The sequence below is a fragment of the Choloepus didactylus genome (assembly GCF_015220235.1).
Source record: "Choloepus didactylus isolate mChoDid1 chromosome 23 unlocalized genomic scaffold, mChoDid1.pri SUPER_23_unloc1, whole genome shotgun sequence".
Classification (NCBI taxonomy): Eukaryota; Metazoa; Chordata; class Mammalia; order Pilosa; family Megalonychidae; genus Choloepus; species Choloepus didactylus.
In genome coordinates this window covers 3,449,108-3,474,309 of record NW_023637590.1, presented here as the reverse complement: position 1 = coordinate 3,474,309, position 25,202 = coordinate 3,449,108, and the positions used below count along the sequence as shown (strand labels likewise).

At 55.6% G+C, this 25,202-nt stretch overlaps 2 protein-coding genes across 4 annotated transcripts; both read left to right on the top strand.

Annotated features, from left to right (window-relative positions):
• Window positions 1-427: 427 nt before the first annotated feature.
• UFD1 (ubiquitin recognition factor in ER associated degradation 1) lies at window positions 428-16,427 on the top strand. The gene is made up of 12 exons (XM_037823495.1): window positions 428-543; window positions 1,859-1,991; window positions 2,656-2,688; window positions 4,017-4,138; window positions 5,418-5,548; window positions 6,329-6,401; window positions 8,548-8,616; window positions 9,312-9,377; window positions 9,606-9,653; window positions 10,110-10,198; window positions 11,114-11,195; window positions 16,307-16,427. Exons 1-12 carry the CDS (start codon window positions 541-543, stop codon window positions 16,379-16,381), a joined length of 924 nt encoding a protein of 307 aa, XP_037679423.1. The 5' UTR covers window positions 428-540; the 3' UTR covers window positions 16,382-16,427.
• A 137-nt stretch (window positions 16,428-16,564) lies between these two features.
• C23H22orf39 (chromosome 23 C22orf39 homolog) lies at window positions 16,565-21,271 on the top strand. 3 transcript variants are annotated; one of them, XR_005214883.1, is made up of 4 exons: window positions 16,565-17,565; window positions 17,662-17,829; window positions 20,475-20,847; window positions 21,013-21,271. XR_005214883.1 is itself a non-coding variant. In XM_037823497.1 (3 exons), the coding sequence occupies exons 1-3, from the start codon at window positions 17,542-17,544 to the stop codon at window positions 20,598-20,600; spliced, it is 318 nt and encodes a 105-aa protein (XP_037679425.1). In that variant the 5' UTR covers window positions 16,565-17,541; the 3' UTR covers window positions 20,601-21,271. The 3 variants fall into 3 exon arrangements, 1 of the variants encoding a protein (XP_037679425.1); XR_005214884.1 differs by having other exon boundaries at window positions 20,985-21,271; XM_037823497.1 differs by having other exon boundaries at window positions 20,475-21,271.
• Window positions 21,272-25,202: the final 3,931 nt, after the last annotated feature.

The window sequence follows — 25,202 nt, the reverse complement described above, 5'->3', positions numbered from 1 at the left end:
TACTTCCTCCATGGGGAAGTCCAAAACAACGAAATCTCTTGTCCGTAAATTAAATTTAGTTGTACGTCGAATGGGAGAGTTATTTTACGTTTCCAATAGGCTCTCGCTGAAGTTCGAAGGCGGATGTGTAGCTGACTTCCGCCCAATTTCTCGATGTCTGAACGAGAGGCCGGAAGTTCTCTGTGCATTCTGGGTAGTGTAGTCGGGACGGCGAATGGGCCGTACCAAGTTCGTCTGGAGGGGAGTACGTGCAAAACGTAATTGAAAATAATTTAAAAGAATTAGTTGTAGAGTGGAAATCTAGTTAGGAAAGGGTATTTTAAGGGATTTTTTGGGAGAAATTCTAGGCCATAGGGTCTTCGTCCGGGTTTCTCCCCTTGGCAGCCGACCCGCTCCCCGTCTCCCCCCCTCCCCAGGCACAGTCCGGCACTTCCGGTGGGCCTCCGGGGCGGCGGCGTCTGTGGTGGAGGCAGAGCGGTCGGCCGGCTCTCCCGTAACGCTCCCTGCGAGCAGCGGCGCCTGCGAGGCCGAGTGGCCGTCATGGTGAGCGCGGTGGGGCCGGGCCGAGCGCGGGGGCCGGGCGGGGCGGCGGCCGAGCTGCCGAGTCACCGGGCCGGGGACCCCGAGCGGCCTCTGCGCGCCTCGGCCTGTGGCGGGCGGGCCGGCCTCTCCCCTCAGCCAGCCTGGGAGCTCCCCGCGGGTCGGAAGGGGTAGGGCTCGCCACCTGAGGCCCGCAGCAGCTTTTCATAGGCGCGAGATCCGGCGCAGGTTGTCGGGGTGGGGCAGAGCCCTGGGCGGCCCCAGATCCTGGGGCTCCGGGGCTCCCGGCCGTGCCCCGAGCGTGCCCACGCCCTCGGAGGTCGCCTTTTCCCTGTCTCCTTACCCCTGTGCAGCAGCGTTGCCGCAACATCGTCAGCTCGTTCTGGTAAAAACAAGGGTGTCTGTTGTGTTAGCCCAAGTGGGTCCAAATTAAGTCACGTTTCTGCTCCCAAGTTCATCCCCAGCAGAGAGCAGGTGGGTGCCAGGCAGAGTGCTAGGAATCGGGGTTGGAGCAGCAGGGAGGGCAGAGGTCCGGTGCACGGGGAGTCAAAGGCAGATTGTTAAGGGGGTTGCCCGTTTCGTGTGTTTGCCTCTTTCTTGTTGCAAAGAGAAGTGCTGTGAAGGCCCCCACTATTCTTCTCCCTTCCTTCACCCTGAGATATTCTTTAATTTATTAGGCTTCTGGGTGGGATTTTGTTGCATGGAGTTCTGCTTAAGAGAAGAAAGAGAATATATGGTTTGAAAACGACTGTGCTAGAGCTGCAGGAATTGAAGAACCATCTGTGATTTATTTTTTTTTTTAAGTGGAAGCATGCTATTTTTGCATTTTAGGAAGATAGCTGATTCTGTTTATTAATCTTGGAATTGTTAGTAAACTGCTATCGATAGGTGGCTTTTCCTTGTATTTGGTGTATATATGGAACCAAGTTGAGAAATTTTATTCTTAGGTTTCATTCTCTTTTTGAAGTGATATAAGCAATTGTAATAATTTGAGAAGACCCAGCATGGCTGTGCCACATATTTTCTACCTCCTGGGGGAGGTTGAGGGAAGGATCGACGTGGCCAGTTTTATATTTTAGTTAAGGTCACACTTTCTAAAAATGGTGAAGACCTGACCTGAGGGAGGAAACGGGGATGGCAGAAACGGCTGAAACCCGGAGCTTTGACATCAACCGTATCCCAGGCAGGGCTTCAAGATTTTGGTACCTTTTGCTCTTTGACATCGTGTACTGCCATTAATTACCCGGATGCGTTTTGGCTTTTGACATGGAGACGTGTCCCTTTGCTCTAACCCCCGGCCCCTCTTTTCTCCTTCCAGTTCTCTTTCAACATGTTTGACCACCCGATCCCGCGGGTCTTCCAGAACCGCTTCTCCACACAGTACCGCTGCTTCTCGGTGTCCATGCTCGCGGGGCCGAATGACAGGTCAGATGTGGAGAAAGGAGGGAAGAGTATGTGCCTGTTTCTATTTTGACTTGTAGCCCTCCCTGCCCCTGAGCCTGCATGCTTGTAGCCTTCCACAGTCCTATTTTGTGTGGTAACCAGAAGCTGGAGTTGCGGTGAAAATGTTGCTTATCCCAGACTTGCTAAGGGGGAGAGGGGTGGGCAAATTCTGCTCAGATTTTTGGCCGGTAGCTGTTCAGTTCCCCAAAATGAATTACACTAAGTACGATTCATTATGAAAGATCACTATGAAATTCTGGTTGCCTAAAATAGCGTTTAAAACTTTCTTTGGCTGTAACAGAAATTGCATTTTGGTTTTTGTTTCTGCCTTTTTTTTTCTTTTAATGTTTTTTATTTTTTTTTTTATTTATTTTTTTTTAATCATCATTTTATTGAGATATATTCACATACCACGCAGTCATATAAAACAAATTGTACTTTCGATTGTTTACAGTACCATTACATAGTTGTACATTCATCACCTAAATCAATCCCTGACACCTTCATTAGCACACACACAAAAATAACAAGAATAATAATTAGAGTGAAAAAGAGCAATTGAAGTAAAAAAGAACACTGGGTACCTTTGTCTGTTTGTTTGCTTCCCCTACTTTTCTACACATCCATCCATAAACTAGACTTTTAATGTTTTTTAAAATGTTCTTTCTACAGTAATCATGCCACCTTCAGCCCTCGATCAACTCAGTAAGTATTTTCTAAGTGACTCGCTAATTCAGACCAGCTTGAGGTGATCTGGGACCGTGGGCAGTAGCCTCGGGATCCCTGCAGCACTGTACTACCACATTGGGAGCCCCCGTGGTGAATAGGAGAGGCACTTAGTTCCACTGCTGCCTCTGCAGCGAGGAGCTGCTTCCTGCCCCAGCCGTCTTCACTTGACTTGCTTTGATTAGAATTCTTAGGGAGGTCAGACGGGGTCTGCTCTACCCACATTTCTGAATGGGACTTTGGTTGACTGGCTCACTTGACTCTATAAGCCAGGGACAGTGTGGCTTTGGGGTGACGCCCCAGACTTGAGCCAGCAGCCAGGGCTGTGAACTGGTATCGGCCCTCCTGAGCTGTGCGACCTCGGCCATGCCACTTAGCCTCTGGGCCTTAGTCTCCTCGGAGTTAGAAAGGGGTCATGGTAGCGCCACAACTGGGGAAGTAGCGAGCACTGCTGCTGCTGTCTCATGCCTCTCCCCCAACACCCCAAGTTTCCTGGGCTTTCCCACGTCTCAGCGCCGGCCCCCTCCCTTCTCCCGAGGCAGGCCTGCCCCAGTCCCAATGGGCGGCCCCCAGTCCTCCACGCATCCTTGACCCCACAGGCCGCTGGAGCACGGGAGTCACTGGATCAGCACCAGCTGGGGGGTCAGACACTCTGCTCCCCTCCAGTAGCCTGGCCCGGCTTCCCTCCCCACCCTGACCTCCCACACCCAGTCCCATGCTCCAGCCATGCCCCACTGTCACCGTCCCCTCCACGGGCTGGTTTGCTCTGTACCCTGAGTATTGGCCCAAGCCGCTGCCTTGGGCTAGAGTTCCCTGCCCGGCTGGGCGACATGCCTGGAGAGCTCACCCAGCCCAAGGCCATGGCCCTTCCCGCTGGCCCTGTCCCCTCCCACAGCACTGGCAGCATTTTGGGGCACTTGTTTTCTTTCTCACCTTCCCAGACTTGAAACCTTTGGAGGCAGGGATTTTGCTTGGCACGTGGTTGGCAGTTACTTATGAGTGAATTAAAAAAAAAGTCTCTTTTGTAAAATTGTGCCTTGAGAAAATTACAAACCTAGGCTAGTGCTATGTTACCAACTCACCACAGGTCTCCAAGCTCCTGCCTGGGGCCAAGCGCTGTATTCTAGTGGGCAGGGTGGGTCTCAGGCCTGCCTCCAGGGGCCTGGGGTCTCGTGGATGGGCAGACACCAAGGGGCTGAGAGCCACCCGGGAGTGTGGGTGCCAGACGGGAGCATGGGGAGGCTGTGGGAGACGGGGCGTCTCTCCTTTCTCCGACCTGTGCCTTACGAACGCCCTCTCCTCTGCAGGCCGACTCAACATCACCTACCCCATGCTGTTCAAGCTGACCAACAAGAACTCCGACCGCATGACGCACTGCGGGGTGCTGGAGTTCGTGGCTGACGAGGGCATCTGCTACCTCCCACACTGGGTGAGCGCCGCTGTCACCGGCGCCCTGCGGGGCCCAGGAGGGGCCGTCCACCCGTGTGTGGGCATGTCCTGGCTCGGTGCAGTGGGAGTGGGCGGGAGGAAGGCGGCAGAAGCACCAGGGTCTGGTTGTGGTCAGTCAGAGGAGCTGGCCAGAGAGGGTTGGCATCAGCATGCCGAGAGACCCTGCGAGGGCTTCGCGAGGGCACAGCCGCCTCTCCCGCTGCTCCCTGTCCTGGCGACCACAGACTTGTACTTTGAGATGAGCATGTGGATGCTCGGAACATCTTCCTCCCGCAGCGGGTCGCCTTGCGTCTGCCCTCTGGCGGACAGCTGCCCCCCAGCCACACGCACCCTGGCTCTTCAGCCTGGATCCAGGGCCTTTCCCGAGGGATGGGCCCAGCAGGAGCTCATCCTGCTCCCACCACAGCCTCCTGCTCCCGGCCTCTCCTGGGCTGGCTCCTTCCCCGTGCCCTGGGCCCGCCTTAGTCACAGCCCAGAGCCCGGACCTGAGCCGGCTTCCGTCCAGTGCCCCCCCCCCGCAACTCCCTGTGTCTCTGGGGCACATGCACGTGCTGCTCGGCGCCTTGCTGTCCTCAGATGCAGGCCCCTTGGCGGGCTGAGGCCAGGTCCTGCTCACCCGGCAGAGCGCCTGTCACAGGAGCCTTCTAGGAGTGGCTTCCCCAGGCCACTCAGACCCACAGCAGGGCCTCCTGGGGCTGACCTGTAGGAGCGGGAGGAGGTGGGACACCCAAAGGACACTGAACTCAAAGTGGTTCTCTCCATCCCCCATTTGTCCAAGCCCCCAGACCACTTTGGACCAGAAAACTGATTGAATCCCTTCCATGAGAGAGATCCTGTACCCAGGAAAGTGTGGGGTGTGGTGGAGGACGGAGCCAGCCTGGGCAGAGGGGCCGCCGGGCTGGCCTTAGCGTTCCCTGGCCTGGGGCCTCCCGGCCGACTCCTGGAAGGGTGTGCGAGCCTTCTGCTGGCTGATGGGCGCCCCAGCTTCTCCAGGGCAAGTCAGCCTTGCCCAGGCACCGGCCTTTCTTGAGAACCTGGAGCCTCCCTGCTGACCTGGCCTGAGGTGCCTTGGCAGGGGGCCCCGAGCGCAGAGTCACCGTGCTGGCCCCGGGGTGACCGCTGCAGCCAGAGCCTGGCCAGGTCCCTTCCTTCTCGACGCAGCTGCCGTCCCCCTGCCTCGGCTCTCTCAGCCCACCACATAAGGGGAGGCGGCTGCGTAATTTCTGGGGCGTCTCACGTCACCTTTTTCTTCCTGCCAGATGATGCAGAACCTGCTGTTGGAGGAGGGGGGCCTGGTCCAGGTGGAGAGCGTCAACCTGCAGGTGGCCACGTACTCCAAGTTCCAGCCCCAGAGCCCGGACTTCCTGGACATCACCAACCCCAAAGCCGTGTATCCCTGAGATGGGCGGGGCCTGCTGGCACTCGCCAGGCAGCAGGGCTCTGTTGGCTGTGGGCCTGTTTTGGTGACTGCACGTTTACTTGTCGTTGAGGTTGTGATTCGGGAATGGAGGCCTCAGACAGCACGTCCACCCTGGGGCCTGGCCGGGGCCTGGACAAGTGCGCTGGGTGCCGAGGGGGTCGCCAGCCCAAAAGGTAGAAAAAGCAAAAGGGGTCATTAAGGGTGCTTCGATTTTAAGGAACTTTTGAGGAAGCTGAGATATGAGTCATTCAATCTTTTTTCCTTCTGTGCTCCCTTAGAGTTCTTAAAATCCGTTTTGCTGAGGTACAATTTGTGTACAGTAAAATGCACACAGTTGGTGGGTTTGCCCAGTTACACATCCTGTGTATCCATCTTCTGAAAGCTCTGTTTTTGCTCCTTCCCTGCCAGTCCCCACCCCCACCCTGGCCCCAGAACCGTTGAGCTCTTTCCTTCCTTATAGACTAAGTTTGTCTTAGGGTTTCCCGGGAATAGGGTTTTTATAGCACACCCTCTTTTGTGGCTGGTTCTCCCCACGGCATAATGTTGGTGCGAGATCTCCAGTTACTGCGTGTGCTAGTTCATTCCTTTCTGTTGCTGAGTAGCGTTGTGTCGTATAAGAGCTGTTTGTTTTGAGTACCACATGGCACACCCCTGCCCACTTCACGTGGCTCACCTCACGCCTCCCTGCAGAAGCTTGTTTCTGATTCAAGGCGTCCATTGTACCATGTTGCCTTGACCGTGTGCCTGCAGGTTGGAAAACGCGTTGAGAAACTTCGCCTGTCTGACCACAGGGGACGTCATCGCCATCAACTACAACGAGAAGGTGCGTGAGCGTCCTCCCAGCCCCCAGGGCTCAGCTCGCAGGCAGGCATTGGAGGGGCTTCTTCTTAAGCAGCGTGGGCCTGCATTTTACCAGCTAACAGCCACCTATTGGCTGCTTTTTAAAATCTGCCTGGGATCGTACTGAGGGCACTATCCTAACTCCTTCAACTGCTCTTGTTTGAGGGTGAATTACCTTCACACGGGGTGAGTTTGATGTCGTTATTCTTGTTTACAGGACCTCCGTGTAGCATGGCGAGGGGCCTGCCGATCCTCTCTGGGTTAAAAAGGTTTTCATTGAACCTGTAACGTGAACCGAGCCCGTTGCTGGGCTGTGGGAACCAGCCTGGGATGAACAGCTCAGGTCCTTGGCCTTGCAGGGCTCCCACTGAGGCGGGTGTGCCCTGCAGAGCTGACGGCCTGGGAGGGGAGCCCCCGGCCCCTCACTCCTGCCCTCTTTGGTTTCCCCTTAGAGGCTTTTCTCGGCAGGGCCCTTCCTGCTACGGGCCTGCCGGGTCTGAGCTCCTCTCGGATTCATCCTGGAGCCCCTGCTCCTTGGGGCCTGGGCCTGGACGATTTAGCCGGGGGGTGGAATCCCACCTGTGCTCTCCCTCTCGCGCCCCTTGCCACACCTGGCTGGTTCCCCAACAGTTCAGAAGGCGTCTGCTTTCACACTGTTATGGGAACATGTCTGGGGAAGAGGTAGCTGTGGGCAATCCTGCCATTAGGCCGTGGAGCACAGTGACAGGCTGCTTGTCCACGGTGCCGGCTGATGATCAGCTGTCGTGCAGTGCCAGGTAGAGGGCCAGCGTTTTCTCCGACAGGAGCCTTACACCTGAGGCCTCTCGCACCGAGGACCTTTATTTCTCAGCTGTGTAAGATTTAATCCATGTTTTCTATTTTTTCATAAACAAGGAATATTCCTGTTGCCTTTAGCTTTCCTGGGAAAGTTTTAGGCATTGTCTGCCTTCACTGAATCCTTCAGGCTTTCATAGTTCATTGCAGGTGGCCTTCAAGTTGTGCTTTTAAAATCAAAGTAGTGGTAGGAAATCTATTGCTAAATTGGTGATAGAAGATGATGTTGATATTTTTGTGTTGTGAGAGAAGGTGGACTGTATAGATTATATGTAGAAAGAACCAAAATAAAACAGCAGATTCGGACTTCCAATTTTGGAAGTCTAGGAGACCAGGTACTCTGAAGGGCCTTTCTGATAAAAAGCAATTCAATCAGGATGAAACTTAGATTATCAGTTCATGGTTGGTGTTGCAAGGAATACAGGGAACATTCCAGAGTCTCTTGGCAGCATTGCCTTGAGGGCAGATGGCCACGTCAGTGCTCGGTGGGAGACCTGAACCGGCCGTCTCCACGTGAACCTGGTGCCTCCCTCAGGGGCCAGACCCGGGTAGGTGTCGCCTCCAAGAGAAGTAAACCCCAGTTCTCCAGGAGAAGCAGCTAAAGACTGAGCTCCCAGTAAAACCACCAGACATGCAAAACAGAAACAACAGAAGCAGATTGAGACCCTGAAAAAAAATCGCTGTTGGCATTTTCAGGTTCAAATATAAAATAATCATGTATGAAATGTTCAGAGACCTCGTAGAAGCATAAGATTGGGCGTTCAACAAAAGGCTGACACAGATAACCAGGGAGATTTGAAAAGCAGTCAAAGTCAGCAGGTTAGCCACAGTGGAAAAGAATGAAATGAAAGTTAAATGTGGAAGAATAATAGCATTCAGCCCAGAGGAGCAAGGAGCTCGCACATGGGAGATAAGGAGAAAATCCGACCTGGTTCCTTGGAGATTCCCAAGTGGGAGAAGGGAGGAGGGTGACCTTCCAAAGACATAAAATGGAAAGTCTTAGAATCGGTGACCCACCCATTGTCACAGGAAGAATAATACATACCACCGGGGTGGGTGAATCAGAAACTGGGTTCAAGGTTGAGCATCTGGTAGAGTGTGGGGTCTAATTTGAACAGCATCTGGGAGGCCTCTACTGAGTGGTGGGCCTGAAGGCAGCCCAGCCCTCATGGCACTGTCGCCACGGGAGGGTGTGCAGCTGGAGTGACCACGGAGCCAGGGCGCACGCAGCCCACAGGCAGCGACAGTCCCCAGTGCCACACGAGGCCGTCCCACGGATCTCTCTCCTCCCCCAGATCTACGAGCTGCGAGTGATGGAGACCAAACCCGACAAGGCCGTGTCCATCATCGAGTGTGACATGAACGTGAGTGTCTGCCCAGTTACGGGGAGGGCCAGCCCTGGTGGCCCCTGCAGGCCAGCGTCCTGGGGCCCGTCACCGGGCCATCGGGGCTCTTTCTGTCTCAGGCCTGTGGGGTGTCGCTGGTCTGGGGTGGTGAAGTCCCCAGCAGTGAGTGTCCTTCAAGGCCAGGGGGTCTGCTCAGTTTCCCGGGGTGGGGTGACCTTGAGACACACAGCATCCTGGACGGGGCTCCAGGGAACGAGGCGGCAAAGCCAGGCCTGAAAGGTTACATGCCCCCTGCTCCCATTCACGTGATCTCCTTGAAGTGACAACATTTCATACGGGGAGCGGTGGTGGTGGCCAGGGGGCGGGGGGGCGGGGTGGACATCCGAGGACAAAGCGCGGGCCCCGGGTGCTGACTGCTCACCGTCCACCTGCCGGCTCCGCCGCGCCGACCTTGACCTGCCCATGTGCAGACGAGCAGGCGACACTAGGTGACTCCAGGTAAGACGAGTGCATCGTGCAGGTTGATACCTGGTGTCGAGTGTACCATATAATCTCGCTAAATGTTCCCGTTGGGGGAAACCGGGCCAAGTGTACAAGGAATCACGGTATTATTTCTTGTAACCACATCTGAATCGACTGTGATTGCAAAAAAAAACTGAGGCAGCCCAGGTGTGGCTGTGTCTCAAGACCTGACTTTTGTCTTGGACACTCAGGTGGATTTTGATGCCCCACTGGGCTACAAGGAACCCGAGAGGCAAGCCCAGCGCGAGGAGGCCACGGTAGGGCGTCCCCGGTCTCTTCATGACCCGCCGCCAGCTTTGCCTTTTCTTGTTTTGCCCCTTGGTGAGGATGTCCCTGCACCAGGCCTGGGTTCTCCCTCCCCTCTTTCTCCCGGCCCCGTGCCCAGGGCAGCGGTGGGTCTCCCTGGGAGGCTGTGGGGGCTCCGGGGAAAAGCAGGCTCTCCCCTGCCGAGACGCCCACTTCCTGGCTTTCTTCCTCCCTGTCAGGAAAGTGAAGCCGACCACAGCGGCTACAGCGGAGAGCTGGGCTTCCGTGTAAGTGATAGGCCCCCGGTGGCCCTTCTCTGCCCCTCTCTAAAAGCATGTCCTCTTATTTCTTTGCCTGCACCCCTTCAGAGTACATTGCAAACGGCCCTTCCGGCTCCCTGGGAACCAGGTGGGGCCAGTGTGCAGGGCCCTGGGTGCTGGGAGGGCTGGAGGGGCAGGACCCGGCAGGCGCAGGTGGTGTTGTGATGCAGCCAGAACTGTGGCCTTCACTGCACTAGGGGTGCGTGGCTGGGCCAGCCGGTGGAGGCAACAGGGCCAGGCCTTCCAGCTGGTCACTGGGTGGGGGTGTAGCCTTGGGTGGGTGGTCCCCTGGGAACGCGGAGAGCTAAGGGCTGCCCTTGTAGGGGAGCGGAGCTTCAGCCCCAAGGGGTGCATGTGCGGCCTTGCGGGCAGGGTCTGGGCGCTCAGGCCCCGCGCACAGACGTTCTCCTCTCACCCGCCCAGGCCTTCTCCGGCTCTGGGAACAGGCTGGATGGAAAGAAGAAGGGCGTGGAGCCCAGCCCCTCCCCAGTCAAGCCCGGAGACATCAAGAGGTGGGTCGGGGTTGCTACGGCAGGGGCCACACGCTGGGGCTCGAACGAGAGGAACTTGCTGTCGCAGTCGGGGAGGCTGTCGGCAGGCCCCGCTTTCCCTGAACCCTGTGGCCTGCTGGCCTGGGCGCCCATGACCCAGAGCTCGCTCTCTGCCTCTGTCCCACACCCTCCCAGCTCCATCTCCGCACTCCCTCCACTCACGAGCCCCTGTCCTGCGGGATCCGGGCCCAGCCTGGTTCCCTGGCTCTGGTCTCCCCAGCCATCAGGCCTTTGAAGATCTTATTTACAGACAGGCTCCTTCCCAGGGGGGGCTCAGGCCTGAACGTGTCCCTGTGGGGCACACGTTTCCGTCCGTAACAAGTCGGGGCCTGACAGTGAGCCCTGCACGCTCTGGGTGAGCATGTCTCACCCGTCATGGTGGGTGTTGGAGGGGAAGTGTGTCGGACCTGCCGTCCCCGAGCCTCCCGCCACTGTCTGGTCCCTGGCCCTGCCTCCTTGCACCTCCACGCTGGGCCCTGCCTGGGCCAGGGGCTTCCTGAGATGCCGCCCGGTCACCCCTCCTGCTTGGACCCTCCTGGCTCCTGCCTGGTGTCTTGTTTTGTGATGTCAAGTAATGGATCAGGTGGCATCATGCTGACATCCCTTAGCAAGGCACTGCCTCCCTTGGGGTCTCTCCCCAGCAGTTCCTCCTTCGCTGGTGGGATGAGGTGCAGGAGGGGCTCCGCCTGTTCTCTCGAGGGCTGAGGTGGGCGTCGTGGGAGCACGGCTTCAGGAGGGCCGTGAGGACGTGGGCAGGGCCGGGAGCCCCGAGGCCACCCCCGGCGAGAGTGGCCGAGAGGACACGGGCTGTTCCCTGCTCGTCCAGCGTGAGGCTCCGTCCTCTCCGGGAACCGACGTTTCTCCTCCTCTTTACAGAGGGATTCCCAACTACGAGTTTAAGCTTGGCAAGATCACTTTCATCAGGAACTCACGTCCTCTGGTCAAAAAGGTTGAAGAGGTGAGTTTACTTCACTGGTCATGAGGACTTTTACTTGCTAACATGATGGGGAAACTCTTATGTTGTCAAGTGAGGGTGTTTTTGAGGTCCCCCTATCCTGGGGCCATCGTCTCCCTGTTCATGACTCATCCGTAGAGGCTGTGGTGTGGGTACAGGCCCTGAGGCTGTGCAGTTTGGGGAACTGGAGCCCCCCTGCCCTGCCCTCTCAGGTTCTGCCAGCAGAGGGCTGGGTTCCCAGGGGGGCCTCACTCTATTCCTGACTTCACCAGCGAGCAGCTGTCAAGGGGCACGGTCTGTGTCACGGAGCCTGGCTGAGCATGTGCAGACGCCGGTGCTTGGGGTCAGGTGGACGGGCCACCAGGTGCAGCCCAGCACTGGGCGGCCTCCAGGTGTAGGGGCAGCGCTCGCAGTGTGCAGCGGGAGGCAGAGGAGCAGGGCACTCAGGGAGCCTATCCCGGATCGGAGAGAAGAAGAGGCTGCAGGTGCACAGGGGGTGGCCGGGCCGGGCCTGTCCACAGCACCTGCCGGTGGCGACGGTCATACGGTTAGCATTCGCAGAGCCACAGACATCTCTCTCGGCATTCGGGGTTGGGGGGTGGAGACCACTGTGCTGTCTGTGTGCCCCAGTCCCAGCCACTCCCGGCCTCAGCGTGGTGACGGCCTTCCAGGCTCAGAGCAGCAGGCGCGGCGCGGCGGTCAGCCCTCCCCTCAGCTCCTCCTCAGGGCGCTGCCCGTCCCTCTGCCAGCTGCAGGCCTGGGTCCCTGGGAGCCTCCGCTGGGCTCCTCCCAGCCGGCTGAGGGTGGGAGTCAGGGTGACCAGTGGAGTCTGGTTATCTGTAAACAAACACCTAAGAAGAAAACGTACATTGAGGATGGGACTGAAGACCCGCATCAGAGACCCCGTCCTGGAGAGCCACTGAGTCTGTGGGAAAGCAGAGGGAGAGGAGGCCCCGAGCAGGACAGGTGGTCTCTGACTGCACAGGCCGTGGTCAGCTGCCTCCTCGGCCGACTGCCGGAAAACCAGCAGAGCCACCAAGCTCCCAAAGGTGCCTCCAGGAATGGCGGATCGACGATGGAGTGCCAGCACCCCCCTTTTTCACTCACGGGAGGCAAGCGCCCGCCACACCAGAAGGCTGGAGGCTCGTCTTCTGGAAAGACGTCAGGGAAGGGCTTTGGTGGGGCCTCCCCAGGCACAGTGGGGAGTTAGGGACTGCTCGCACACGGAAGGTGGCAGCCCTGGGGCTCCTGAACGCTGGCAGCCAGGCACACGCACTGCCTTGGAAGGGTGGAGGCACCTTCTCTGGATGGTCCAATGTGGCCAAGAGAAAAGACCCAAAGGCTCTGACCAGCAGCAGGTTCCCCGAGGTGGTATCCTGGCCATCTCACCCTAGAGCGAGGATCGCAGCCAGGGCCAGCGTCTAAACAATAAGGCTCCCAGAAAGAAAGAACAGAAACCACAGGGGCAGGTGTCATCAGAGAAGTGATCCCCCCAATCTGAAGGGCACAGGCGGGCTGGTGGAAAGGGCCCCCTGAATGCCCAGCACAAGGGATGAGGCCAAGGAAAGACAAGACACCTTCCAGAGAGGTCCGCTTCCCTCGGGAGAGGTGCTGCACCAGCCTCTTAGCAGGACACGGGACGCGAGACGGGGGAGCAGCGTCTCCAGTGCTGAGGGGGAGTTTTCCAGTCTGAAGTTCTGTACCAGCCGATCTACCAGTGAAGTTTGAGAGCAGAAAGGAAATGTTTTCAGCTCTGAAAGAGCTCAGGAAAAGACGCCCCTCTGCACGCTTTCTCAGGGGGCTTGGGAGGACGTCCCCCACGAACATGAAGGGGTGAGGCACAACCAGGAACCGGAGCCCCCGGGCCACCAGCAGTGTCCAGAGCACGGTTGGCCGGGCAGGGCAGCCCAGGGGCCCCAGGGGACCCACTGTCTCAAAGCAGACGCAGTGGGGGAGCCTGTTGGGATGCAGCGTAGGAGGAGAGCAGAGCCAGACTCCGTTGTTCACGGCAGGAGAGGAGGACACACAGCTCAGCCGAAACCTCGGTCTAAATTCCGTGGAGACGTGAAAATACCAGGTTTCAACCAAAGGTTGTAAAACTTGCAAAGAAACGGAGTGATGGCCCAGGCAAAGAAGAAGAAGAAAGCATCAGAAACCGTCAGTGAGGAGGATCGGACATGGGGCATGGCTGAAAAAGACTTTAAAAAGGATAGTCCTCCATAAGCTCAGAGAACTAAAGGAAGACATGGGAAGGAATGAAACAGAGCTGAAGACCGCAGGAACAGTGGGGCTCAGCGGCAGCTTGGAGCCGGCAGAAGAAGGAATCAGAGAACTTGAAGATGAGACCAAGGAGATCTTCCAGTCTGAGGAGCAGAAAGAGGAAAGAGTGAAGAACAGTGAATGGAGCCCAAGGAACCTGTGGGACACCATCAAGCCTGCCCTACACGCATTGTGGGAGCCCTAGGAGGAGGAGAGAGAGAGAGGGGCAGAAATAAATATGGCTGGAAACTTCCCAAATTTAATGAAGGACATGAATATATGCATCTCAGATGCTCAACAAACTCCAAACAGGATAAACCCAAATAGACCTGTGCCACAGCACATTATAAAGAGAGAATTCTGAAAGCTGCAAGACAGAAGTGCATGTCATATATAAGGAACCCTCAAAAAGATTTAATTGCTGATTTCTCATCAGAAACCACGAAGGCAAGAAGGCAGTGGGATGATGTATTTAGTGCTGAAAGCAAAAAAAAAAAGGCCAACCAAGAACCCTCCATCTGGCAAAACTGTCTTTCAAATATGAGGTTGAGAGTAAGACCTTCCCAGATAAACAAAAGCCGAGGAAGTTCGTCACACTAGACAGGAAAAGCTGCTGCGGGGAGTCCTGGAGGTTGAAACGGAAGGATGACACTCAATCGTCTGAAACCACTTAAAGAAATAAAGATCTCCGGTGAGGATAACAACATGAGTAAATATGAAAGCTGGGACTATTTTTGGTTTGTAACTCCACTGTTTACTTCCTACAGGATCTGAAAGGCAAGTGCATAAAATATCATGATAAATCGGTGGTTTTGGACTCATATGGTATAAACGTGTAATTTGCGACCAGAACTGCATAAAGGTGGGGGTGGAGGGTAGAGGAACAGTTTGTGTGTACTATTGAAGAGAAGTTGGTAAAGATTTAGGATGTTAAATTTAAGTTCCATGAGAACTACACACTCCCCGAAAATGTCAGGGCATATGCAAGCTCGTAGAGACAGAACGCATAGCGGGTATAAGGCTCCTGTTTGGGGAGGTGGGAAAGTTCTAGTAATGGAAGGTGCGAGGACACCGCAATGTGTGAATGTGATCAGTGCCACTGACGGGTGTGCTTGGAGGGGTTGAGAACGGAAAGTTTATGTCATATGTATGTTCCCATAATTAAAAACAAAGAGCAAAGAGGCAATTACAATTAAATACAATACATGCTCCCAGATGAAATCTAGCAGGGGAGGACACAAGGCTCTGTACTGGGCCAGATGAAACAGAGTGTAGTGTAAACTTAGATCAATGTTACATTTCCTGAACGTGATAATGGCGGTGAAAGCGGTTCCGTAAGTGTGTCCTTGTTCCGAGAGAATGTACGTGGCAGTCCTAAGTGTTCAAGGCGCACGATGTGTACAAGTTACACCCTTGGGTTCAGAAAATGGATCGATTGATGGATAGACAGATCGAAAGATACAGCAAATGGGGCAGTGTTAAAAGTGCTGGCTCTGCGTATCTGGTGGTGGGAGGGGAGGGGTCTGCTGGCTCTCTGTAGGGGATTTGTATGATTTTTCTAACTGTCCTGTGAGTTTGAAAGTATTTCAGAGTAAAAAGATAAAAGAAATATCCTGAAGAGTGGGTAGAAGGCTGGCTTTCCCACAGGGTGGGATTTCCTGTGGCCTTTAGGGTAAATAGGATAAGAAATTATGGGCTTGGGACTGAGGGGAAATGGGGAAATACACAGAAAATTGACTGGAAGTTTTATTTTGGGGTGGTGATTTCTAATTTTTTGGTGCATTCTGTAGCTTCCTTCCTTCCTCCCTCCCTCCCTCCCTCCTTCCCTCCTTTTTTCCCCCTCTTTCTTTCTTTCCCTTCTTTCTTTTCCATGTTTTATTCAGGTTTTATTTTAAGTGATGTTCATTACAGCATTTAAAAGGGATGATCTAATTCCACACAAAATGGACTAAAATGTATCCATTAAACTGCTAAAAACTAAATTGAGTGGTGAGATTCTGAGTGTGATCACTGTCATGGAGACTTCCCAGGCACAAAACCACAACACGAGGGAATTCCACCGTGCCCTGCAGACTGCTTTTGGTGTAAACGAGGTGATGGACTGGGGTGGAAACAGGTCACGGAGGTCTGCTAAGGAAGTCCCTTGGAGATGAGTTTGGATGCACCATTAAGCAAGGAGCCTGTCCACAGCTGGGGAAACCTAGGTTCAGTTCTGAGGAAATCAGTTTCATTTGTTTATTCAATAGGAATTTACAAAGTGCCTACACATTATCTGCTTCCACTTGCAGCCATTTTTAGATAAAAAAAGAAACCTGACCTCTCTTGAGGGACAACTAAATTCCCCCCTAAAGACTACTGCTTAAAGTACCTTTTTGGAATTGAGTTTCTTCTGTACCTCTGAGAGGGTAACACTTAAAACCTGAAATCATCTGTAAACCTGGAGGTCTAACATATTTAGCAATACTCGCATCCCAGGCATACAACATTAAAAGGTACACTAAATTCTGAAGGTAGTTATGCTGCAGAATAGCTTAAATGCCCGAACAGTATTCATTTATGCTCGAAATTCCAGTCCTAGCCCAAGCTTGTGGACACTAGCACTGACGTAGCTTTCTAGGTTGAAAATGTGAGGTTTGTAAGAGCACACACTCAGCCTGGGGATAGGCTGTGTCCCTGGGATTTTGTTTCTCTGTTCAGCACATTATGATTTGTATTTAATATTTTAAATATATTTTTCATCATAGATAATGGAGAAATAAGGAAAACGGGTAGGAGATACATGAGTCAACAGAATAAAGCCTTTATTATAAACTCCCAAGGATTTTCTGAAAACGGTATTTTATCTTCATACTTAGGATGAAGCTGGAGGCAGATTCGTCGCTTTCTCTGGAGAAGGACAGTCGTTGCGTAAAAAGGGAAGAAAGCCTTAAGTCGGGGCTGTTGGCTGCTTGGAAAATAAAATAATCGATTGCAACACCCTGGCTTTTAGTTACTGGCTCTGACAGGGATGAGGCTGTCATGGAGAACGCACTATTACCTGAAGCTTGTTTAGAATTAGCAGATTTGACCTGGATGTGCAACAGCAAGCCTTCCTGGTGGTGTGCCTGATTTCCAGAGAGAGAGGGAGCCGTCTCTAGGGCCCTGGGCAGGCCCCTCCTGGCACCCCAAGCTGTCAGCATGTCGGGGTGTCCCTGGGCTCCGGGGATTACGGCCCCCTCACTGCTGGTGAAGCCATTGGAGGCTGCGCGCTTCGGAATTGAGACGCTCGTATTTTTTCATGATCCTTTCTTTCTCCAGGTCCATAGCTTGGACCTTGCCTTTGGCCTAGAAAAGAGTGGTTTCCATAGAAACGTGCTCTATAGACGGGTTATCCTGCTGCTCTGGCTGCTATGTAAGTATTTGAGAGAGGGTGTTTTCTAGTTTTACTTTGCATATTGATTTCTTCCAAAAGTACCATCCAAAAGATCCAAATGAATGCCCACTTTGATTCTGATTTCATAATGGAAATAAATGCAGCTCCTTAACGAACAGTTCCATAATAAAGCAGCTTCATGGTGAAGCACAAATGAACATTAGAATAGCCAAGTGCTAGGGCTCTGCTCCTCCATTCCCTCCCGATTTTACTGTCCCGAATCATCCGCAGTCCGGGCCCGTCTCTCAAAAGCGGGACTTTGGCCCCAGATCTTCACTTTATAAAACGCCAGATCGCAGTTATTTTGATTTCGTCTGTTCCTTGAACGTAATTCTGAATTAAGGATTTCAAATAAAAACAGGCGATGCCTAGAAGCCGGATGCGTCTGAGCTTCGATCACGCAGCAATTGAGGTGCTGGTGGCCCCGGGCGGACGCGCGTGGCCGCCGCTCCCCGCGCAGCCTCCGGCACGCCCCGCCCCCTCCTGGTCCCGCCCCCGCGCGCAGCTACCCCCGCTTTTAGTGGCTGCCCAGGCCGGACATCCGGTTTACTGGCGCGTCTCAAGGTGGAGGGCGGGTCTAATGGGCAAACCCCGAAGCTCATTGGTTTCTCTCTGTGTCCGGCTTTCTTCACTCCTCCTCATTGGGTGACGCGCTCGGAAGGCGGGAAGGGCCTCGCCATGGCGGACGGCGGCGGCTGGCGGGTAAGCATGGAGCCGACGGGCCGCGCCGGAGTCTCGGGGGTGGAGAGCGCGGGGGCCGCGGCGCGCTCACTCCCTTCTCCCCGCCCCTCTCCGCAGCCGCCGCGCCCGTGCGAGGCCTACGGCGCCGAGTGGAGGCTGTGCCGCAGCGCCCGGCACCTGCTGCACCACCTCTACGCGTTCGGCGAGCGGCCGGCCTGCGAGCAGTGGCGCCGCGACCTGGCCCGCTGCCGCGAGTGGGAGCAGCGCCGCAGCGCCGAGGCGCGGGTGGGTCCCGCGCCGTCCTCCCCGTCTTCCCGGCACGGTCCCGCCCCTCCCTGCGCCCTACGCCCCGCCCCTCCCCGCATGGTCCCGCCCTCCCTGCGCCGCACGCTCCTCCCCCTCCCTCTTGGTCCCGCCCCTCCCTGCGCCCTACGCCCCGCCCCTCCCCGCATGGTCCCGCCCTCCCTGCGCCGCACGCTCCTCCCCCTCCCTCTTGGTCCCGCCCCTCCCTGCGCCCTACGCCCCTCCCCTCCCCGCATGGTCCTGCCCTCCCTGCGCCCCCCGCCCCTACCCTCATGGTCCCGCCCCACTCTGCGCCCCACGCCCCTCCCCTCCCTGCGCCGCAGCCCCCCTCCCCGCATGGTCCCGCCCTCCCTTCGCCCTACGCCCCTCCCCTCCCTGCGCCGCACGCTCCTCCCCATCCCTCTTGCTCCCGCCCCTCCCTGCGCCCTACGCCCCTCCCCTCCCCGCGTGGTCCCGTCCTCCCTGCGCCCCCCCGCCCCTACCCTCATGGTCCCGCCCCACTCTGCGCCCCACGCCCCTCCCCTCCCTGCGCCGCAGCCCCCCTCCCCGCATGGTCCCGCCCTCCCTGCGCCCACGCCCCGCGCCCTCCCTGCGCCCCAGCCCCCTCCCCGCGCCCCCCGCCCCTACCCTCATGGTCCCGCCCCACTCTGCGCCCCACGCCCCTCCCCTCCCTGCGCCCCAGCCCCCTCCCCGCGCCCCCCGCCCCTACCCTCATGGTCCCGCCCCACTCTGCGCCCCACGCCCCTCCCCTCCCTGCGCCGCAGCCCCCCTCCCCGCATGGTCCCGCCCTCCCTGCGCCCACGCCCCGCGCCCTCCCTGCGCCCCAGCCCCCTCCCCGCGCCCCCCGCCCCTACCCTCATGGTCCCGCCCCACTCTGCGCCCCACGCCCCTCCCCTCCCTGCGCCCCAGCCCCCTCCCCGCGCCCCCCCGCCCCTACCCTCATGGTCCCGCCCCACTCTGCGCCCCACGCCCCTCCCCTCCCTGCGCCCCAGCCCCCTCCCCGCATGGTCCCGTCCTCCCTGCGCCCTACGCCCCGCCCGTCCCCGCATGGTCCCGCCCCTCCCTGCGCCGCACGCTCCTCCCCCTCCCTCATGGTCCCGCCCCTCCCTGCGCTCCACGCCCCGCTCTCTTCCTCGCGCCCCGCCCCCTCCCCTCCCCTGGGCCGGGGTCGCCGCCTGCAGCGGGGCTCCCGCTTGCCCCCCGGGCCGGGCGCTCCAGGGGACTCACTAGCGGTGGGGGAGACGCGCAGACGGGGGGCCGCGGTGCTCCGGGGAAGGGGCGCCAGCAGCCCCCGAGGCTGTGACTGCCCTGAAAGGCGGAGGTGGACGCGGGGACCGGGTGGCACAGCCCGCACAAGCGAAAGTCGGAAAACTGGGAAAGGCTGCTTGCGGCCTATATGGCAAGACATTGGGGAGCTTAATATACGGGTAAAAAGAGCTCTGATAGGCCAACAGCGGCAATGGGGATGATTTCGGAATAGAAAAAAGAGCAAAGGGCACAAAGAAGCAGCTCAGTAAAAAAGAAAACCGAATGGCCTAGATTTACCCGTTAAAATACATGAATCCGGGATGGGGGTTTGGAAAGTCGGGGTACCCTGCAGTGCGGTGCTCGTGGGGGTGGCAGTTGGAACACACTGTCTGAAGCGCTCTGTCTGTCTAAATGTCAGATGCGTACCTTTTGACCGTGTATTTTTACTTCTGGGAATTTCTCCTGGAGAAGTAATTGGACAATAGCGCAGAGTTAAAGGTTCAAAATGTTCATTGTTGTCTCCGTTTGTGACAGTGCAAAGGCTGAAGGGGACCTACATCCACTAACTGACAGCTGGCCCACCATGGAATACTAGGCAGCTGCTAGAGGCTAGATAGTAACGTGCCCTGGCGTGGAAAGTTTAGGGAAAAAATCAGGAGAGTCTCCAGCAGAAAATTATTCCATCTTTAGGGAAACAGGATATCCCTAAAATTGGGGCATAAAAAAGATGTCAGGGGAGCTGCTGTCACTCGGGAATGGCAGTCTGTTGTTCATCTCATGTTGCACTGTGCGTTTCTGATTGCTTTTTAAACGTTCTGAGTATTTGAGAAATTAGAGCTTGAGCAGAGACAGGCGTCGGCAGAGGGAGAAGTTGAAATTCCTGTGTAAAGAGGTCAGCACAGCGCTGGTGCCCATGTCGCGTAGCCTGGCCCCCCTGCCTGGCGCAGTCCCTGCTGCGTCCAGCCCTGTGCCCGCTGGACTGTCAGCCTGGGGAGGGGTCTTTTCCTTGTGTCCCCCCCTTCTGACCAGCACTCCCCTCTGCCAGCCCCAAGGTTGCGCTTTCCAGCTTCCCTCTCACAGCTCAGCACCCCCAGCCTCAGTCTTAGCAGGTGAACCAGCCCGAGTCACTAGGTGAACCCCCAGATCCTCAAGCCCTGTGCTCTCCACAGTAGCTTGTGAAAAGGAACGATGTAGATTCTTGTGAGCTGACAGGGAACAACTAGCAAGATGTATTAGTGGAGGCAGCCAAGTCGTGGAGCAGTGCGTCCCCGCGCTCTGTCTGTCCATCTGTTTGGGAGGGTGCTGGGGAGGGGGGGTACAGGGGCCATGGGGAGGGCCCAGCCCCAGGGCGGGAAGTGACTGGGGTCCCGTCTGCACAGCGATCCCTGTGTGAGAGTGAGTGGGCGCGAGTCCAAGCTGCAGGCAAGCACCCCCCGGTGTGGACTCCAAGGCAGAGCCCCCCTGCAGAGTGGCACCACCCACTGCCACAGGAGGAAGACAAGTGATGGCACCGTGGCCCACGTGAAGTCCACACAGCTGTCTGAAGCGGGGCTGTTGTGCAGCACTCAGGACTGACCATCCCCAGTCTAGAGGGTCCCTGCGAGTGCCCACCTGGCTGAGACGTGGGGCAGGTGCCCATAGCCCCTCTGGCTCCAGCCCCAGCTGTGTTCAGCCTGGAAGACAGTCATACCCGTTCCACAGCCACCAGCAGCCAGGCAGCGTCGAGGTGGCCGTGAGGCCTAGAACCCTCAGGTGAGCTTCTGGGGTTATCCCTGACCTGTGTGGACACAAGAGGGTCAGTGTGAGGTGCTGTGATGGGCTGAGGTGTGTCCCCGATACACCTGTGTGCCCATCCTGAGCCGCGTCCCTGTGGGCATGAACCATTGTAGATAGGACCTTTAGAAGATGTCCTTTCAGGCCAAGGTGTGACGAGCTGAACCAGGTGGGCCTTAATCCGGCTTACCAGAGGCCTTATAAAGAGAACCCGCAAGTCACAGAAGCAAGAGGGCTTCCTCGTGTGACGGAAGGCAGACACAAGCCGAGAACCCCAAGGACTGCCGGCAGTCAGCACCAGAGCACTACGGATTTTGGGGAGAAAGCCTGGTCTCATCAACACCTTGATTTGGACTTCTGGCCTCTGAAACCATGGGCCAATAAATGCCTGTTGTTCAGCCAACCCGTTGTGTGGTGTGTCTCCTAGGAGCCCCGCACACTAAGACAGGAGCTAAACGGTTGTGCTGCTGGGACCGTTGGTTCTGGTCCTTGGGGAACAGGCCAGCACGTCCCGGGCTTGGTGCTGACCAGGGACGGCCCTCCACGGGCATCCGGCCTAGAGCTCTCCACGCTGACCCGGAGCCAGTGCTCACAGGTGCCCTGCACCACCTCAGGCCACAGCTGGCTGGTTTCAGAATGCACACTGCCACAGCGCACACCTGCATAAAAGGGGTTTGTGGGTTCTTGGCCTAGAAAAAACCTTCCTGTAAAATTCCCCCAGGCTGTTTTTAGAAAACGTGGAGTATGTCGACAGCCATTTCAAACATTGGAATACAAACCATAGCTGAAAATTAGTTCCACATTTGTTAGATTCTGTATCAAACATTGTCATGCTCAGGTGGTATTAGAATTTTGTATGCCTCTACTCTTGTAGATGATTTAAAAATTTGTACATAAACCAACAACTCTTACTAATAACATGTGAGTGTCTTGTGGTAGCCCTACTGCGTGGTGGGGACCCTCCACTTAGTGCCACACCCATAGCTGGGCCTGACCTGGCTGCAGGTGGTGGGTCAGACACTTTTGAATTTATAATTTGAGGTAAAATAATGATCCCTTTGGAAGGGCATCACTTAGGGAACACAGTTCCCCTCCTCTCGTGCGTTCTCTCTCGCGCACCCTGGAGTCGCTCCCTGGCTCTGCGTCTTGCCCGTGGACGGCAGGGATGTGTGCACGTGTGATTCACAGAGTTGAGCTTGGAGAACCAGCCCCACCCCCACCCAGGGGGCACCTCGATGTGTCTAAGCCATATAACAAGTATTTTACATTATGATCTGGGATGCCATCTAGAGTTGAAACAAGTTTTACAAAACGGTATTTGTACTGTGTTTGGAGCACTGATGTTTTCATTTCAATGCCATTCAAGATAAACTGCCGTACACACAACTTGCATGAAACTCAAGGAAAGTATGCTGAGTAAAAAAGCCAGTCTTATAGGATTGATTTCACTTACGTGACTGGTGAAATAACCACTAACTGGTTAGTGGTTGGCAGCAGTTAGGGACAGAGGGGGAGGTGTATGTGGCTATAAAGGGGGTAACGATGTCTTGTGGTGGTGGTTTTGCAAAGCTGAACAGGTGATAAAGTTGCGTCAAGCTGTACACGTGCACAGGTGAGTGCAGGTGTAGCTGGGGGAGTCTGAACGTGCTCTGTGGACGAAGCCAACGTCAGTTTCCTGGCACTGATGCTCTACTAGGCACGTAAGAAGCTGACATCGGGGGCGGGGCAGGAAGGCACACACAGCCCTTTTTGCAGTCTCTTGAATCTATAAATACTTCAAAACAAAAAATTTAAAAAAGCTGTTGCCCATGACCCACTGAATATTCTAGAACCTACTGTGTTGCACCCTCCTGTTTTGAAAGCACCAGGAGCCCATGCAGCAGCTCCACTGCAGGCAGGGGGCCGGGGGAGGCCTCGGCCCTGAGCCCGGAGCTGGACGAGGCGGCTGGAGCCCTGCAAGGCACAGGGGGAAGTGCGAGGGCCGGGACAGCCAGAGGCCCCGAGCTCCCAAGCTGCCCTCAGGTGTCTGGCCCCTGCCTCGCCTGGGACGGAGCTCTCCGGCTGCTGAGCCCAGAATGAACCGGGGATGGGAGTGCACTGCGTGAGCTGGTCGGTTAGCAGGTGACCACAGTGGGCAGACGACAGGCGACAGTCGCAGGGGTGGCTGCATTCAGGACCAAAAGGACTTGGAATCCTCAGGTGAAGTTCTTACCCAGAACTGTAAGGGTTTTTAAAACAAAAGCAAAAGACAATCTAAATTTCTATTTAAATGAAATATTTCCCAGGTTTATCGGCACTGAGGTAGTTGAGAACCCACAGCTTGGCTTGTCAACACTTAGTCTTTGGCCTCATGAGGCCCTAACTGGAGAACCCAGCTAAGCTACCCTGTGCCCAGACTTCTGACTCAGAAGAGTAAGATAATAAATGGGTGTTGTTTTAAGCCACTAAGTTCATGGCAATTTGTAACAGCTATAGAAAAATAATAGTGGATTTATTTAACTAACCCAGGAATATCAAGATTCCAACTGTTCCAGCCCCAGCCACCATGTCTCTGCAACCACATCAGAGACTCCAAGATAGAGCCACCCAGCTGAACCCTTAACCAATTCCTGACCCACAGAAAACACAAGAAATAATAAAAAGATTGTTATTATTTTGAGCCACCAACTTTTGGGAATAATCTGCTACTTAGCAATATATAACCTGAACACCTGGGATTGTAACCCAGTTTGGAAGAAGAATCTGGGTTCAGCTTTTGGTATAGAAAATTTAAAGTGCCTTTGACACATCCAAGTGGATATGTCAAATAAATCCTAAATAGAAATATTCCTGGGCTTAGAGAATAGATCTGTGCTACAGATATAAATTTCAGAGATATCAGCATATACTTTGGAATTAAAGGCACTGATGTAGACAAGATTGCTCAAAAAGAGAATATTCATTCATTCACTCAACCAATAAATACTAGGTGCCTGTAACTGCCTAGAACTAACGTAGGTACTGGAATATACAGCATCAACACAGATAAGGTCACTCTTTTCATGGATCTTATATTTTATCAGGGGCAGAGACAGGTTAATGAAACTGACAAGCAAATGCCCCACCCTCCATGTGTGGACACTGTGTTGTTATGGGCTCCGAGCCATCCCCAGCCTCCACCAGTCTAAACTCTGGGAATAGGGTCTCTGAACTGGGCCGAAACCTTCACCATGTGCCCCACAGGTATACTGGCTACAAGCTCGACCCCAGCCTCCACCTGTCTACCCACAGGTATATGGACACCAAGCTGGGCCATAGCCTCATCCCATCTACATTGTGGGTTATGGGCTCCACGCTGGTTCCCAGCCTCCCCTCTCTGCAGCACAGTTATTTGGGCTCTGAGCCAGGTCCTAGCCTCTACCTGTCTAGACTGTTCTGATATGGGTTCCACACTGGGCCCCACAATCTACCCATCTATACTGTGGAGATATGGATACTGAGCCAGGCCCCAACATCTACCTGTTTACAATGTGTATATATGGGTTCGAATAGGACCGTAGCATCCACCTGTCTACACTGTAGGGATATGTGGTCCGATCTGGGCCCTAGCCTCCACCTGTCTGCCTCACAGGTATATGGGCTCCAAGCCAGGCCTGTTACAATGTGTGAATATGGGCTCTGAGCTGGGTCCTGACCTCCAACCATCTACCATGAAGTTATATGGGCTCCAAGCCTGGTCCCATGCCTCCACCTGTCTACACCACAGTTACTTGGGTTCCAAGCCAGGCCCCCATATACATTATGGGAATTTGGGCTCCAGGCTGGGTCTCAGCCTCCACTTGTCTACCCCAGAGCCATATGGGCTGAAGCTGGGCCCCAGCCTCCATCCATCTACCCCACTGGTATATGGGCTCCACACTGGGCCACATGCCTATGACTGTCAAAATGACAGGTGTCTGGACTCCAAGCCAGGCCCAAGGCTCCACCTCTCAAAACCACAGGTATGTAGGCTCCAAGCTAGACCCCAAGCCTCCACCCATCTACACTGTGGGGTTATCATCTTTGAGCTGGGCCCCAGCCTCCAGCCATCTACTACAAAGATATTTGGGCTCCATGCTAGGCCCCATGCCTCCACCTGTCTAAACCATTTATTTGTGTCCTGAACCTTGTTCCTGCTTCGACCTGTCTACACTACCAGTATATGGGCTCCAAGCCAGGCTCCAGCTTTCACCCATCTACCCTGTGGGTTTATCGTCTCCAAGCTTGGCCCCAACCTCCAACTTTCTATACTATAAGATATGGGCTCCAAGCTGGGCCCTACGCCTCCAACCGTCTACACTGACAGCATATGGACT

Excerpts from the sequence above, each read along its gene's own strand:
- UFD1 (XM_037823495.1), top strand. Across the intron at positions 9,378-9,605 it reads CCCAGCGCGAGGAGGCCACG|GAAAGTGAAGCCGACCACAG; the intron begins GTAGGGCGTCCC and ends CCTCCCTGTCAG. Across the intron at positions 10,199-11,113 it reads AAGCCCGGAGACATCAAGAG|AGGGATTCCCAACTACGAGT; the intron begins GTGGGTCGGGGT and ends TCCTCTTTACAG.
- C23H22orf39 (XM_037823497.1), top strand. The coding sequence starts at position 17,542 with ATGGCGGACGGCGGCGGCTGGCGG. Across the intron at positions 17,566-17,661 it reads CGGACGGCGGCGGCTGGCGG|CCGCCGCGCCCGTGCGAGGC; the intron begins GTAAGCATGGAG and ends CCCTCTCCGCAG. Across the intron at positions 17,830-20,474 it reads GCCGCAGCGCCGAGGCGCGG|CGATCCCTGTGTGAGAGTGA; the intron begins GTGGGTCCCGCG and ends CCGTCTGCACAG.